This window comes from Ostrinia nubilalis, chromosome Z (assembly GCF_963855985.1).
Source record: "Ostrinia nubilalis chromosome Z, ilOstNubi1.1, whole genome shotgun sequence".
NCBI lineage: Eukaryota > Metazoa > Arthropoda > Insecta > Lepidoptera > Crambidae > Ostrinia > Ostrinia nubilalis.
Window position 1 is genome coordinate 10,221,573 of NC_087119.1, and position 17,958 is coordinate 10,239,530.

The 17,958-nt window shown below is 36.2% G+C and overlaps 2 protein-coding genes across 3 annotated transcripts in view; one reads left to right on the forward strand and one right to left on the reverse strand.

Annotated features, from left to right (window-relative positions):
- Nucleotides 1-2,136: 2,136 nt before the first annotated feature.
- LOC135086846 (peptide transporter family 1-like) overlaps nt 2,137-17,958 on the reverse strand; it is a 79,244-nt gene continuing 63,422 nt past the window's right edge. For both annotated transcript variants that reach the window (XM_063981660.1, XM_063981661.1), the window contains exons 5-13: nt 17,648-17,922; nt 17,277-17,359; nt 11,944-12,108; nt 9,388-9,513; nt 8,393-8,515; nt 7,958-8,292; nt 5,892-6,111; nt 3,844-4,080; nt 2,137-2,329 (exon numbers count right to left, since the gene is read on the reverse strand). In XM_063981660.1, the coding sequence (XP_063837730.1) occupies nt 2,171-2,329; nt 3,844-4,080; nt 5,892-6,111; nt 7,958-8,292; nt 8,393-8,515; nt 9,388-9,513; nt 11,944-12,108; nt 17,277-17,359; nt 17,648-17,922 (1,723 nt within the window). In that variant the 3' untranslated portion in view covers nt 2,137-2,170. The remainder of the gene's footprint in view (nt 2,330-3,843; nt 4,081-5,891; nt 6,112-7,957; nt 8,293-8,392; nt 8,516-9,387; nt 9,514-11,943; nt 12,109-17,276; nt 17,360-17,647; nt 17,923-17,958) is intronic.
- Nucleotides 6,179-7,453, forward strand: LOC135086851 (esterase SG1-like). Its single transcript, XM_063981671.1, has 2 exons — nt 6,179-7,251; nt 7,328-7,453. The coding sequence occupies exons 1-2, from the start codon at nt 6,229-6,231 to the stop codon at nt 7,379-7,381; spliced, it is 1,077 nt and encodes a 358-aa protein (XP_063837741.1). The 5' UTR covers nt 6,179-6,228; the 3' UTR covers nt 7,382-7,453.

Below are 17,958 nucleotides of genomic sequence, written 5' to 3' on the forward strand. Positions count from 1 at the left end.
TGATATCATAATTTTATATTTTTTTAATTTTCACACAAAATAAATTTTATAAAAACCGATTTGTATGAAAATTAAAATAATTAAAATGAAGATATCAATTTTCTGACTTAACCATACCATTTATATGCCCATGTTAACATGGGCTAGTGTCGGCTCATATACCCATTTACCTAACACCCTGTATAACTATCAAGTGTAAGTCTCCTTGAAGAGAACAAGCATATCTCGAAACAATTATTTTGTCTTCATTCAATTCTATAGTACCTAGTGTATGTAGCCTGTAAAGACCAAGAATTTCTCAACCAAGTCGGCCTTCGAGGCCGAGTGAGACACAGCTAAAGTTCCACTTTGAGCAGATCGATAGAGCCGCGGGGACTCGGGCGGGGGACAGGACACACATTTCCAAATCTGCCAGAATAAAATATGTTAAGTTGGATGGGAAATTCCAAGTCGGTATAATACAACAGACAATGACAAATTAAATACACAAGAAATTACTGTAAAATGGATACCAACAGCGTAGATCACGATATTGACAAAAGGTTTAGAAAAAAATATAATTACTTTAGGTATAATAAGCAGGGTCTCCCTTCTGAAAGTAGGTTCAGTTTTTTATCCACAACGGAGAATCTCTTGTCTTGTATTTTGGTCTAATAAGATTATTTTGAAGAAACTGGATTTTTTAATTAAAATATCCTACTTAATTGATATTATTAATGATTAGCTTTTAACTTATTTAAATTTAGGTATGCATGTATGTAGATAATTCTCTTAGCCTAGGATACTAATTGTTACAAATTTCTCACTATAAACACATTTCAATTACGTTTATCACCAATGTTTACGTTTCATTTTAATCAAACAAAAGCACAGTTTTGTAAAGTATACATAAACACTGAATGCTTACGTTAGGTCAGTATACGGCCGTAGTAAAATGAAAAGCGAATTTAATCCCCATTCTAAATCTGTGTAGTTTCTCGCTATTTTTAGTCTGTGCACAAAGTAGTCCACAAATAGGAACAAAGAACAAAGCTTTTCTGAAGTTCAATTCTGTTTTCCGACGACTGTGAGTGCAGCGGGAGAAAATGGGAAAAGTCGGGAGCTCATTTAAAGCCTCTTTAAGGAAAATTCAACCTTGTTTTTGACTTGATAATGTAGTAACTTCTATAGAAACACCTATGCTGGACCCGCTGGTGGGTACGCCCACAACCAAAGTATATTTTGATAGAGTCGTTTATTTTTAGTTTCTAGCTTATCAATGCTTAGGCTTTTAAGTTACTTTAACCTTAATAAGTTTTGTTTATACGATTTTCATACGAGCACGAGTATGTATGTAGCCATTACATCAATAAAATAGAATGAAGAGGACAAGATAATTAATTACAATTTAGGTAAATAATTGTATTTGAGTAACGTACTAAAACGGGACTTTTCCCTATTTTACCCAGTTCAAATCAAATAGATATGCCCCTAAAATAGCGACTAAACATAGTACCTTCTAAGATACAGCTTTGACACACCGTTTGCGAGACTTCGTGAAAGGAAATCGATAGAGCTGTCAGCAGCACACTTTCAAATCTCTTTGAGAAAAGTGTATCTGTAGGTACTCTTTTGTAGAGTATAACTTGATGAATTTTGATCTTTTGGATTGAAGTTGGCTTTATTTATCGTAATGTTACTTTCTGTGTGCTTCTCTACACACCAACACCCGTATTCACAAACGATGCTTGCTTAAGTGAAGCAGGAAATCGAACGCACAGCGTTGAATACAGCTCTATTGGTTCGTGTGTCACCCTGTGTGTCCACGCGCACTGTGAGTAATGTTTGTGAATACGGGCGTAAAATAAGTACATACTCGTAGATAGTTTAACCTTCGATTTTGTAGATGGCGTTTCAGCATTTTTGTTATCAGTATTTCTTCTTACTACTAGCTACCCCAGGTAGGGCATCGTATGGCAATCATCTATACGTCTAGGAATGATTTACTTTTTTCTAAAAACACATCAATTCATGTACTGTACTCGTTGTCGTAGTGTAGTAATTAAATAGATGGGCGCTTTTGAAAATAATACAATTAAACACTTTTTTTTACTAAAAGACTAGTGTGTCAATATGAAAAAAAAATTAAACAATTGAAACTATTAGTAAATTATTTAATTAAAATAGGCATCTAATCTTGGCTAGGTTTCTCTGGCATTTTGATCTCTTCGACTTGAGGTAGGGCTTCGGTGCTGGACTGCAGCTTGACGTACTTGTATCGGAAGGCCATGGCGGTGAATATGAACATGTCAATCAACATCAGGCCGGCGAATAGGAAGAATTCCTTCCACTGAAACAAAGGGGTGATCATACTAAATGATTCGAAAGAAATGCACACAATCTAATTATACATACCTACAAATGGAAAAAAGTGAACATTGCAAATAGAAGCATATTCTTTTAATAACTATTGAAAACGAGGTGTTTGTTCAATGAATAATGATGATTGTGGTGAAATAACATTTGATAACACACATTTATCAATAATTTTCGGAAATTACTACTAATTATAATTAGGTTTTACTATTATATTATTTTTAAGTAATTTATTAATACATGGTTTACAATGCTTTTATAATACAATCTGTCAATTATTACAAAATTATGGAATAAAACAGACATGTATTTTTACAGACGCAAAAGGAATGAAGATGTTCATCAATAATGTAGAGTCGACCAGCACAAAAAAAAACAGTTTTTGATGAAAAATAGCACTTAATATTACAACCAGGGATGTTATGGATATCCGTACCTAACCGTAACCGAAACTTTCGGATATCCGAAATAAAATAATGTTGAAACCGTAACCGATTCAAAAGTTTTGGATAGTTTCGGATGTAGGCATTTTAAATTGTTTTTTGTATAGCATTATACAGGGTGTTAGGTAAATGGGTATATGAGCCGACACTAGCCCATGTTAACATGTTTATACAGGGTGTTAGGTAAATGGGTATATGAGCCGACACTAGCCCATGTTAACATGGGCATATAAATGGTATGGTAAAGTCAGAAAATTGATATCTTCATTTTAATTATTTTAATTTTCATACAAATCGGATTTTATAAAATTTATTTTGTATCAAAATTAAAAAAATTAAAATGATGATATCAAATTTCTGACTTCACCATACCATTTATATGCCCATGTTAACATGGGCTAGTGTCGGCTCATATACCCATTTACCTAACACCCTGTATAAAATATATGGTGTTTATATTAATAAATGGTATGGTGAAGTCAGAAAATTGATATCTTCATTTTAATTATTTTATTTTTCATACAAATCGGATTTTATAAAATTTATTTTGTATGAAAATATTACAAATCGGATTTTATAAAATTTATTTTGTATGAAAATTTTAAAAAATAAAATGTTGATATCAAATTTCTGACTTCACCATACCATTTATATGCCCATATTAACATGGGCTAGTGTCGGCTCATATACCCATTTACCTAACACCCTGTATGTAAAGGCAAAACAGCCTGATTTGCCTTTATAATGCCATCTAGTATCAATTTTTATTTTTTTATTACTTTTTATTCGATGTAACTGTACATACACTGTACGCACACTGGTGCGGCCATGAATAAACCGTGTTGGACAACTATTGCAAATTGCATTCTAAATATAAGATATCCGTAACCGAAACCGAAACCCGTAACCGGTATAATATTATTCCTATATCCGTAACCGTATCCATAACCGAAACTACATATTATTATCCATAACATCTCTAATTACAACAATGCCAACTTGATAATATGTCGTCCGTCCATTGGTCGAATATTTAAATAATTACCTGCGCGTCCAAAAAGTTTCCTTCGACAATCAGCACCACTATGAGGTTCCCGAAGGCCACGGTGAGCAGCCACACAGACTGCAGCACCGACTTCATGCTGGCAGGCGCCTGCGTGAAGGAGAACTCCAGGCCCGTGACCGAGAACATCACCTCGCCCATGGTCATCACCACGTACTGTGGCACCAGCCACAGGATGTGGACTGAGTTCTCTGGTGTTATCATGACGGCGTTGGCGTCCTGAGGAGATAAGGGTTTTTAATTGGTGCGTGGAAAAATATGTAAAAGATGCGTTGTCAGTTCAGTCAGCACATTTTGATGTACTTGTATATATATTCGTACTTGAATTATGTGCATTTTGTCACGGTAATAATATTTATACAGTATTCCAACTCGGTCATATTTTTGAAATAAATGTCAACAGCCGCGCGGAACGTCACCGTATGACAAGATGCGATAGGGCTGCCTGCCTTGCAGACCTATTTTCATTACATCTGCCTACTTTGAATTTTTATCTAGTATTGTGAATGTATTTTGTGATTGTAATTTTCATTTTATTTTGACAAACAAAATACTTTGTGAATGAAATAGGATAAAAATGCATGTTGTTTTGTGATTAGTAGATTTAATTAAAATAATATATTTGTGTTAAGATTTAGTAACAAATCTTATAAATTTACGACCGTTAAATGAATGCGTCTCGACTTAGGCGTACAAAATGCTTGATTATTATACAGGGTGTTTAGGTAAATGGGTTTATAAGCCGACACTAGCCCATGGTATATAAATGGTATGATGAAGTCAGAAAATTGATATCATTATTTTAATCATTTTAATTTTCATACAAATCTGATTTTATAAATTTTATATTGTTTGAAAATTAAAAAAAAAAAAATGATATCACTGACTAAACTTCACCATACCATTTATATGCATAGGTATGTTAACATGATCTAGTGTCGGCTTATAAACCTATTTATCTAACACCCTGTATAAAAAATTACTTGTAATTATGTTTATAAAAAAAGAGCGCTTACTGTTTAAAAAACAACACATCGTCCGATTGCACATTCGCGACAGCCCCGACTTTTGCATGTCGAGCGCATACCGAGATTTGAATTTCGAAGGAAAGCTCGCGTTTCATCCGTTTATATGAAGTTACAATACTGTATTTTGTGCATACTTGAATTTGGTTACGTGTACCAATAAGTTTTACGAGATAAGATTAAATGCCACAGTCAATACTATTGAATGAATGTTAGATTAAAAATGAGTGGATATTCAAAACTCATCTCCATTTGCCATTCGAAAACCGCAAATGGAACGGAATTTTATTGTGAAACGACATCCACATATTACTGCGGATGTCGTTTCACAATAAAATTCGGTGATTGTACTCGTGACTTTTCACTGTGTTAATAGAAATATTGTAATACGTTTAACGTAATATAACTGAAGAATTTCGATACTAATCCGGGAAAATTACTAAACTAAAAATAATAATCCTATATCGGATTCCAATTGGAAAGAGATTAATAACAAACGCTACTCGACCAAATAATTATATCGGCCATTTAGTTAGGCGTGGTGAAATTAGACCGAACGTTATTCGATCAAATGATAAAATACCGTGAAAAATACCGACAGCGATTTAGGAAAGTCGAGACTCACTATGTTTGTTGCATATGCCTGGAAACGATGCTATTGTGTTGCGTAATACTTTGTGCTGAAGGCAGCATAAATAAGGATTTATGATGACGATTCTGCTTAATATTTTCAGTTTATATAAGCGTTAATCTTTTGGGAAAATTAAAGTCACATGAAATCATGCATGTCCACGTGAATCACGACTATCTGAATAGTGATAGTTATGATGCGGCAAGTGTTCTCAACATGTTAGGCAGCAATATCTAAATGCGTTGGAAAATGTAATGAGAATGGCGTTGAGCGGTAGGCATAGATTTGCGGTGCACGTTATGTCCCCTGGTGCATCCCAGGGTTTAATTATATTTATGTATTAACTAGTATATATATATTATTGAGATACTTACATATGACCCATTACTGTCTTCATAAACGTTAATAGTGTACACGGCACCGTCAAGGAATTTGAAGGCTTTTATTACTATTTGGCTGTTAAAAACAACATCATAAGTTCCCTTTTCAATGGATATCTGCGTGCTATTACTGCTCGTTATATTTAATTTTGTTCTATTCTTCTGCAAGTCGATTAAGTTTATCTGCGTTACGCTGTTCAGGTTTGATAAAAATCTGGAAATGAAAACAAATTTCAATTACGTTTTAGAAAAACAAGTTACATATGAATTCACTTCATTATTTCGTTGAAAGTATTCTGCATTTGCATGCTAGTCTTGTTAAAAATGAGTGATGCTTTTAAAGAGTTATTGTATTATTTTTTTGTTTGTGACGCAAGTGATTTCCCAAACGTTTCAAGTGAAATTAAAACAGGGCAAAATAATCGGTAAAAGATCGGAGACAGTTTTTGATGGGCGTTCTTATTATGTTTTCTACGGGGTTCCTTACGCCAAGCCCCCTGTGGGGAAACTGAGGTTCAAGGATCCTAAGCCTCCCAGAAAATGGAAGCATCCATTTGATGCAACTGTTGAATATCACGGAGCCTGTGCTCAATCACATATTGTACATAAACATGGATTGTACGGATATGAAGATTGTCTTCATTTGAATATTTATACACCTATGTTGCCAAGAGATTCAAGTACACAGCCACTTAAAGCTGTATTGGTGTATGTTCATGGATATGCATTTACATCTAGTATAAGCCACATATACGGAGCCGACTTTTTGATAGAGCAAGACATCGTTTTTATAACTGTCACCCACAGAATAGGAGTGTTTGGATTCTTAAAGGTTGATGAGAGTGAACCGGATGTTAATATGGGATTAAAAGATATAGTAATGGCGTTGAAATGGATAAGAAAAAATATTAAGCATTTTGGGGGAGATAAAAATAAAATTACATTAATGGGAAGCGACTCGGGAGCGACGTTCTTGTCGTTACTGCTAATGACAAAACACAGAAATATGTTTTCAAAGATGATATTGCAGAGTGGGTCAATATTTTCTCCTTCGATATTTCAAAGTGATTACCAAACGGAAAGGGAGACATTTAAAAGCAACATTAGAAAAATGGGCATTCAAGACTTGAGAAACGCTTCCAGTAAAGACATAATCTCTGCTTCACAAAAAATATACAGCAGTAAAGAAATTGTTAATTTCCAAAAACCCATTGTGCCTTTTACTCCCATTATTGAAAAACAATCAAATAACTCTTTGCTAACGATAAGGCCAGAAGAATTTTTTAAAAGTGTTAAGAGACGAATAAACAAGCCAATTTTAGTTGGGTTCAATAGCCGTGAAAGTATATCGGAAGTAATACCGTTTTTACATAATTCACATTATTTGAACTATTTTTCATCCTTTTTTAAATTCATGATCCCTTTCTCAGATGGATGCGTGTTTAATTTCACGTCTGATACTTACAACCGAGTTGCCAGTATAATAAAAAGCCATTACTTCAATAATAGTATTAATGAAAAGTCCATTGATGATTTTCTACAATATACAACAGATTTAAAGAAATATCCTGTATTGAAATTTATACAAGAGCATCTGAAAATTTCTAAAACAGAAACTTTTGTATATAAGTTTAACTATGTTGGAGCTTTTAATGCAGCCAGAGCCACATCTATGACTGGAGCTAAGGTCAATGTCAAAGGAGCCTCAAATGGCGACGAATTGTGCTACATTTTGAAATGTGAACCATTTTGGGAAAATTACGTAAAAATACACAACGAAACAGAAAATCGCGACAGAATATTCATTAAATATATCACAGAGTTGTGGGCGAATTTCGTAAAGACTGGCAAACCTACGCCTAATCCCCAGCCAGGACATACAGTGTGGAAACCTATAACACATGAACAAAGTTATATCTTGCTTTTTGGAAATGTTACAAAACTGGTTGACACCAAAACAGAAAAGGACACGTTTGCATTTTGGAATAATATTTACACATCGTTCTACTCCAAAATTCACTGTTCAAAAGAGCCACATGAAGAACTTTAATGTGTCTTACCTGACACTAACACCATCTAAAGCTTTATCGTTGTTGTCAGTGAAGTTATTGATTCCTCCTCGCTTAATGAAGAAGGAATTAGCTGTTTCTTCTTTCAGGTGAAATTGGCCGCTGAGATATAAGTTAGCGCATTCGGTGCCAGGCTGGCCTTGTATATCATAGGGCAGGTCCAAAAACTTGTCAGCTCCAATGTCGAGTTTTTCGTAAGCAGATAGAGGTCCAATGGTGACATTGGTTTGGTTAAAACTGGGCAAGTCGAGCACGAAATCACAGTTATAACCATTGTACACCCTCAGTTGTGCCAAACCGGCCGATACTGGCGTACCATAGCTTGGCTGGAATGAACATTTTCGAGAATTAATGGGTTGCTTACGAGTCAATTTTTAGTAAGAATCAACACAGAGCTTTCAGAAGGAAAATAACGGTGGTATTTACCAAAAGTTTGATCTCAACGATCCCGGAAATGACAAAAGCAGCGGCAGCGAGGATTCCGCCCCAAATCATTTTATGCAGAGGTTTCCTCACGAGCCTGCACCAAGTTAAGAATGGGTAGATTGCCTGAAATTAAAAAATCACCTTATTTTCTACGTTTAAAAACTTAGAAAAAACTTGTTACTTAAGTAATTGTAAATTACATTAAGATAAAATAATTACAATAAAGATTTTTGATTTGATTTTGTTTTCAAATCATTTTTGTAGCTATGGCTCTCAAATTATTATGCTACACAGAGAGCTACAAATTACAGGTTTTTTAAGTTAAAGAGCTTTTGTAGTTTGTAATTTCTGACTCCTTTAGATTGTCTGTAAGATTCAGCCTTGGCCTATAAACCCGAGTCAAGCTGAAAGTAGGTAATGAGGTAGGTACGTAAGTAATACTTAGTTACAAGTTCTTGAGTTTCCTTTAGACATAGTACACACATACCTACATGCAAACTAAGTCTTAGAACTTCCTACACTTTACAACAAAATGCATCGTCTGAGATGCTTCATACACTGCTTTAGTGCAGGTACAGACGACGGCACGTCAAGGTAAACGCTGTGGGGTGTTATGCAGCTGTAATATGAGCGAATTTGCTACAAAAATCGGTAGACTGATGTGCTGTCGTCTATACTTCGTTCCAACCAAAAGACGTCCGATGCTTAAAAAGGATTTCCACTACGATTACAAAAGGCACAAATCAAAATTAAGTTTTATACAGGAGATCAGCGCGTTGAAAATGAGAATTTGATTTTATGTTTTTCATTCATATCCTCTCTCTCCTACTTTGTTTTTGGGTTAATCGTTAGATGCGTATTTTAATTTTCTACCTCTTGTTTATTTCAACTTTTTCGTAAAGATATCCCAAAAACCACTATTAAAAGTTTAGTGATTTTGGACAATTTGGATTTATGGCCGTTTTGTTTATAGCAACGAGCTATTGTGCACTTACCACTTCGAATATAGGTATGAACACTAAGATGAGCAGCGGGTTCAAGACTTGCATCTGGTCGGGCTTCAGCGTCCAGCTGCCGATGTCCTGGCGCATCCTGGCGGCTTGGAACGTCCATCTTGAACCCTGGCAAGATAAGAAGAAATTATTAACTTTTTTATTACCTACATATTATTATGATACCAACAGACAATCTATAAAATCAAGATACCAAAGGTAGTTAAGTAAAATAAGACTTTACTGTCTACTCTAAGCATTAAGGGGTTATTAGTCCAGTAGAATTAAACACAAAAATGAATTAAATCGGAAATAATTCCTACAAAAGATTTTGTTGCTTTAATGGCTTCATTGGTTGCCCATTAATACTCTCCTAGGTTTTCGACTTCGACGGAGTTGTGCTTAAGTGGTGGGGGCCCCCGAAAGGGGCGCTTTTTCGGTTTTCCGGTTATACCGCGTAAAGGACTTACCCTATCGAAAAGTGGTCTTCCTGACGGTAAAGGGCATTTAATCCTGCATTAAATAAGACCAAATTCATATGTTTTGGACAAACCGTTCTCGTGCAAATGTTCGGCAAAGTAGAAAATATGTGTATAATTAATGACCCTCTCCACGTCCAATAGCTCGTCACCCGTAGGCTCCCAAGCCTTGTAAAGGGTCGCCTTAACCAGTGTAACCCTATCAAGGCTTACAAGCTGGATGCGCCTATCCTTGTTCGTCCCAGCCATTCCTTAACTGCGGTTGCTGCACCTCTTCCTGGCACTCACCTGAACGACTCTGTGTTACCTACTGTGGCTGCCCCTCTTCCTGGTATCCTCCTGCACGACTACGTTGCCTAGCTGTATGCCTGGTCTAAGGTTCGACGCCAAAAATCAACAACAACAAGTTCATATTAAAACGCATATAAGTTCATATTAAGTACATGTTTTTTTGTATTATTATGAATGTTCAGGAAACGGCACAGTTTTTAAAATGGTTTTGGACCTATGGAAGTTCTTTTTTTTACTTAAACTTTTAAGTTGAAAATTTGATAGTGTTCTGATAAAAGCATAATTTTAATGTTTCTAGCAAAACTTTTGTATCTTGAATCAAAGATAGGAAGGTGATTATTTTTTTCAAACATCGGCAATTAATAACAAATCTGTCGAAAAAAAGAATTCTGAGAAAAGTCACCCCAAAAAAAGATAAAAATGTTTAAAGCCTACTAGGTCACAAAATTTGAAAATATCACAAAATTAACTCTATCTCCTAAACTATGCACAATCGTATTACATACATGGGGGTGATTTAGGTACACCTTGATGTAAGGAATCTAAATTTTTCTTTTAGACCTCTGTTTTGGCCACCCTGTATAGCAAAAGTAGCCATAGAAAATGTATTTTAACAAAAAAATAATATTTTAAATCAGATTTACTCTATCGTTAAATTCGTCTTTAGAATAAAAAAAGAATAAAATTAAAAATGTTTTATTCTTTAGAATAATATGGATTTTCAAACAATAGTTTGGTGAAGTAAGTGTCTCTCTCCGAAAAGCGGGACCGAGCCTGTCCCGCGCGGGACATTTAAATTTGATTTAAAAATCGGGACGTCCCGCCAAAATCGGGACGTCTGGCAACGCTGGCTATAGGATATATACAATCACTCTACGACTAATAGAGGCGAAGCAGTAAAGAAAAATGTTGCAAGCACGGAAAATAGTATTTAAACTATTTTCACGCGTACTAAGTTGATTTTGTGGCGTCGAACCTTGGACCAGGCATATGAGGGGCAGCCACATTAGGTAACACAGAGTCGTCCTAGAGAGTGCCAGGAAGAGGTGCAGCAACCGCAGTTAAGGAACGGCTGGGACCAACAAGGATAAGCAAATCCAACTCGTGAGCCTTGACAGGGATACGCTGGTTAAGGCGACCCTTTACAAGGCTTGGGAGCCTACGGGTGACGAGCTATTGGACGTGGACAGGGTCATTAATTATACACATATTTTCTACTTTGCCGAACATTTGCACGAGAACGGTTTGTCCGAAACATATGAATTTGGTCTTATTTAATGCAGGATTAAATGCCCTTCAACCGTCAGGAAGACCACTTTTCGATAGGGTAAGTCCTTTACGCGGTATAACCGGAAAACCGAAAACCTAGGAGAGTCTTAATGGGCAACCAATGAAGCCACTAAAGCAATAAAATCTTTTGTAGGAATTATTTCCGATTTAAAATCTAATTCTACTGGCCTATATGTATTTACGTAATTTGTTACGGAACATAAGAAAGAAGGTACAGTAAACAACACCAACGCAACAACAAACTCCTCTAATGATTTTGTACGGTGCATCATAATTAATTTCACGATTTTGACTCTACTTTCTTATATCAAAGTACCCAAAAGCATTCCTTGAAAACTTCAAAATTATTTCTAATTTTATACAGCCTGCAGTACAGCGTGTACATAATGTACCGTTCTTTTAGTACACCACAAAGTTACGTCACGCCATCTCATAAAGGGAAAGTTGCTTACTTTCCAAGGTATTATAATTTTGTTTGAAGATACGTCACAATACTCACTTGCTGGTCAAAAAGGGCCCAGAAAACTGGCAAGGGAATGTAAAGCACCAAGACACGCAGTAGAGACTTGACGTCATCAATCAGGGACTTGTCGTACTTGTCGTCGGCGTGGTCCAGCCAGTGTTCTCTCTTCTCTTTGCTCTTGCACGACTTCACCATGGCATGCTGGAATTATTAATTATATGAGACACTGGAAACAGTAAGCAACCTTATGTATTATATTTCGAACGGGTCAACTAATTTAACGACCCAACGCGATGGAGGACTGTTGTGGACGCCATCTACCCCCCATCTACATAGGGGACATAGGTAGGACATTGTCAAGTAGGTAAGTCAAATTAAAGGCAATGCCTCGTTGGAATTTGCTCATATTTTTAATTAATATCATCACGCACGTGTAACATGTCATGGGATTGATTCTTTAATTGAAAGGACATTGTCAGAAACCGCCTAAAAAACCGCCCAAAAACATTAACCCATCATAATTATTTTCTATTTTTTTTAATACATTAAGCACCCTTTCATTCTAATGGACACTTAAGCATTGAAAAATTAAATTAATAAGTCTTTCAACGTTTATTCTATAATACTATTACAACTTCCGGACGTTTTGGTGCGTGGCATGGTCTAAAACCTATCAAGTTCCATAATTTTTGCCGATAAAATCTGTACGAGGCATTACCGTACTTTATTGCTGGGAGTCCATGTATAGTGATGTTCCTGCGGCCATCATAGACAATAAAATATCGATTTTGAAAATAAAATAAATCGATTAAACTGCTTTGAAGACTAGATTTGCGTTAAAAGCTAAAAAGATATTGACACTATTACAAGAAGCTATCTAAAGTGTCCAACTGGTCGAAGGTCGTAAATAAAATAAAAATAATTAGGACCATAAACTGATATTCATGGTATCATAACTGTAAAAGTGTCAGAATCCGATGTTGAATCCAATGCCAGTTGAAGTGTGAGAAACATATATCAACCTAGTATAGTTGCCAGTCTCTCATAATCTATGCCAATGAGGGTTTTCGCGATTGAAAAATCCGCCAGATGGCAATACGTAGACGTGAGGTCCAAATGCTGCATGATTGGTTATTTTTGACATGACATTGACAGATATCCACCAATCATGCAGCATTTGGACCTCGCGTCTACGTATTGCCATCTCGCGGATTTTTCAATAGCGAAAACCCTCATTCATAGCACATGTATAATAATAGACCAAATGAACTTTTATAGATTGTGAAAGAGAAGATAAAGATTTTATTATTTTATTAAAATCTTGCCACGAGGTAGTTTTTCAGTAGAAACCACGATTGGATAATCGCTCCAGGCAAGTATCAGAACATTTTATAAATATTTTTAATCGATTATATCCTTGTGAATCGTTTTAATAAATTGTCATTTTACTTTTTCAATTTTAACTTTTTCAATCCCTAGTCTTGTCAAACTGTCATAATGTCAACAAATTATAAATGTCACGTCAGTTGACTCAATTTCAGTCTTCTGTGCGTTTATTGTATTTTTATTTCAATGAAATAGTGCTAAAGGGTTAGTACTAAAAGTGAAAGCCTTTTTTCAGAAAGAAAACCAATGTGGTGCCCTTATTATTCATACTGTTTGAAAGTTACAAGTCAGTGATACAGAGTTGCCGACATTATAACTCCGTAGTGATACCATACCAAAGAAGAAGTTTTCCTAAACACTTGTGTTATTTTTATACAGTGATCAAATAAAAAGGATTAATTCTACTGCTCAAATGGAATAACTTATCCCAAGAGACCGAATATAAGAAAAAAACCTCTCCATAGAAATTATCACCATCACGAGGATGTGAATTTTTTTGAGAATTTGATATTGGTCCTGTAAGAAAAGTAGTTGTATTTCAGTAGTAGAATCAACCCTTCTTGTTTCATCAGCAAGAGTAACTATAAAAACGCCCTGTAGGTAGGTATTATTAAGCTGAAGAGTTTGTTTAGTGTCAAAGACTGTCACACAGTGTAACTTAAATTGGCATATTATGATAATGAACATAAAAACTTAAATAAATATTTATGTTAATATTTTTTCTATTTATTTATTTTCCCAAAGCTTCACAGTGACAGCTGAAACAGCAATACTGTTGTAAAACTAAATTTGGAACAAACTGTTACAAATATTTTACAAATTAAAATAAAACCGCATGTTGCTTTACTTTCTCGTATAGGTAATAAATGTAATTAATGGCTAGATTATTAATGTTACTTTGTTACCCTCAATAGTGAGGAGATCTTATAAAATGGTAACCCTGATTTTCATTGTCATTCAAGTGCTCTTTCTTCGCATAGGCTTCTGTGATTTGGCCAAGGGCCACACACATTGCGATAACATTATGCGACATTGATTTGACAGCAGCGGAGTGAAGTCTTGCGACTATGCAAAATGATACCCTGTAATCGTAGCGCATATAGACATAGACGGGGCGGGGCACATAGCTCGTAGAGCTGATGGCCGCTGGGGCAGGAAAGTTCTTGAGTGGCGACCACGAGCCGAAAGACGTAGCGTGGGCAGGCCTCCCACTAGGTGGACCGACGATCTGGTGAAGGTCGCGGGAGGTGCCTGTATGCGAGCGGTGCAGGATCGGTCTTCGTGAAAATCCTTGGGGAAGGCCTTTGTCCAGCAGTGGACGTCTTTTCGGCTGAAACGAACGAACGAACGATACGTATTACCACTATTTACCAGACATTACTATTTATTGCATACTCGCCGGATTACACGTAGGAGCACGCGCGTTACAGCTTCGGCCTTGCATTATTATAAGATCTTGTTCCGCCCTTTTACGAACTTCCTCCGTGAGGATATCCCCGCCGAATTCTATGATGAACCTATCAAAAGTCATATTCTGCAATGTCAACCCACCACAAGGTGGACCGACGACCTGATAAAGGTAGCGGGAAGGCGCTGGATGCAGGCTGCTACCAACCGTGCGATGTGGAAGTCATTGGGGGAGGCCTATGTTCAGTAGTGGACGTCCTGTGGCTGAAATGATGATGATGATGATGATGAAATGAATGAAAATGACAAATCTTCGAACGTGTATAATACCGTGCCAAAGTAATCATATAATTTTGGCACCTTAATAACTATTGCCGTTTTTGTTGTAAAGATCATGCAGCGCTACTTGCGGATATTATTGGAAAGAAAACTATGTGGGCTCTAGATCTGAAGCCGCTTTAACGAACACGAAGTGCTCATACTCGTACAATGCGGCGTATTTTCTTCCAGTCTTTAGTCAGGACTTTAGTCGAATTAAAACCCCGGTTGAACGTGATATAGCCGCACTAGAATACGATGCTTTTTTGCATAATCGCAAGACTTCGTTCCGGTGTCGACCGAATGTTATCATGATGTATGTGGCCCAGGGGTTACCGTAGCCGCTAAGGTTTGAAACTTCTTGCTTAAAATATTGTAGTCTTTGGCATAGACTACGACGGTAGTCATGGAGATAGGAGTTTGTTATCTCGTGTCAGATGTAAATGGTGAAAAGAAAACTCATGATTCGTGTTATTTTTATGCAATATGTAGGTATTTTATAAAAGTGGAACCCCGAGTGATCTCCAAAACCCATTCTATTATTATATACGATTCGGCTTCGATATCTATAATACAATAGGAGTTTATTTCATGTGTCAGATGACAAGGGTGGAAACAACCTACGATTCATGTTGTTTATTTACGTGCAATATGTGGGCATATTATAAAAGTGGAATGCCGAGTTGTATTTCTAAAACTTGTTCTATTATTTTATACTATTTGGCTGCGACTCGGCGTGACGACAATACAAAACATTTTTCGCGAATCGGTGTTCATACATTCACACAATACATTAGACGCCATGTTGTCATAAACGACATATTATAAAATCGCTTTGATTTAATATTCTTAATCATTAATTTTATGGCAAGTGTCCATCAGGAATCATTGTTCTTACACACAGAATCGTATTATTTCGCTTTCGGGTAGTAATATGTCAAAATTGTTGGTTCTTAGGCGAACAATGTATGGAGAACGAACATTGTCCTTTTCTTAATGACCTCCTCTTACAAATAGAGACAATAGAACAATAAATTGATATTGTTTGATTAGTTGACTCGACCTAAAATCATTTTGCCCTAAGACATTACAGATAAGTAAGATGCGGTCTGACCTCTCTAGGCCCAGGACATGCTAAATGTCTGATAACCAACTAAACAAAACAAAAACAGCATTGTTGTGTTCCGGCAGTTCGTATTAAGATAACCAGTTAGAATAGAATAGAATAGAAAAATATTTATTTGACACAAAATAAACAAAAATATAAATATCCTCTGTCTATCTTGAGGATACCGAATGATGCTCGCTTCCACCTTCGACCTGATCATCACTTTCCATGGTCAGTTGCAGGCTAAGAGCTTCTTCGATGTGAATAAAAAATCTCGTATCACAATCGTCGGAATTTGACCTAGTTCAAAAATATGAATGGAAAGTACCTACCTACTACGATATCAAAAGGACTGTTTAACACAGTATAAATTAATAACTTGTTGGTGGAAGTTGGGTCACGTTCTAACTTTGATGGAACGTGATTCTCAGTTAAAAAAGACGCTTTGTGTGAAACAAGTTATGAGTGTAATATTTGAACCGCAAATACAATTTTCGTGTCTTAGTGAAATGATTGTGCTCTCGGACATATATTTGTTATCATTGCAACTTGAAGACAGAAGATAATTTGATAGTAAATAGGTATACTCGTAATCGCAAAACTGAAGTCGGTTTTGGTAACATGAGCATTTTAGACGAACTCAGGGCTGTTTCTTACCACTCTTACCACAATAAAAACGTTGTAGTAATTGGACAAGATAGCGTCTCAGCTCAGTGCCTCTTGTGATGTAAAATTCGATTTGAGATCGCTATCGCTTCGCCACATGCACACGCTATGTGCTGTCGACAGCACATCAGATCAGACTACACAATTTTGTAGCAAAACTCTTTATTACTTTGTGTTTGTGTGCTATTTTGTGTAACTATTAAGTACCTACATATGATTCTATACCCGATGTTAAGCTTGGTACTATCGCCTATACATACGAGTATACAAGACAGTAACGATTGTATCCGTATTTATCGAAACAATTAGATCTGTTATGTAACAATTTCAAGAGGCACAGGTATGATGTTGGGCACAGATGTAGTGAAACTATACGAGTACAATAATATTTTTATTATGATATTAATTAAAGCTGTTATCGATTCAAATATTGTAATCGGGATTTCATTAAACACGATGATTTGTACTTATTAAAAATACTTACTCCAATGCAAGACGAAACTCTTCCCAAAACATTTCCAGCTGGACTCTTGATAATGTAGAGCCGTTTGCCAGCCAAGAAGAACACTGTAAAAAACTTCTTGTTGAGGTTTTGTTGTGATCGGCGAATTGTATGGATTAATTAGAAACAGTCATTAGAAGTCGATAACTTGAGCTTGAATATTTAGCCTTAATGTGGCACTTCATATCTTATCTACCTGCACTTTATTATTACACGAGTGAGCAACTATTACATTGGAAATAAAACGATTTTATCGGTAAAGGTTGACAGTACCTAAGTATTTTGTCTTCGATACATAAGTACAAAAACCTATAGCTGAAAGATCTACAACGTCGAAATGTGATAATACTTACGAATTGATATAATCATCAAAATTCCCGGGACACCGAACGCGAGTGAAAAGCAATCACTTTCCCCAAAGCAGTGGACGTCTGCCCTGAAGATCGGAGTGATGAAGGTGGATATGAGGCTGCCAGCGTTGATCGCGAAGTAGAACAGCGAGAAGAAGTAGCCCAAGTACTTGGCCTGTTCGGGCAGCTTGAACTGGTCCCCGCCGAATGCAGACACGCAGGGCTTGATGCCTCCTGTCCCGAAGGCGATGAGCAGCAGCGCCAACATTGTGAACTCCCTGAAATGACACGGGAAAGTAGACTTTGAACTCCTC

Bases quoted from the DNA above. Each gene is read 5' to 3' on its own strand.
- LOC135086851 (XM_063981671.1), top strand. From the start codon at position 6,229: ATGCTTTTAAAGAGTTATTGTATTATTTTTTTGTTTGTGACGCAAGTG. The intron at 7,252-7,327 runs GTAATACCGTTT...TCCCTTTCTCAG, and splicing joins GCCGTGAAAGTATATCGGAA to ATGGATGCGTGTTTAATTTC.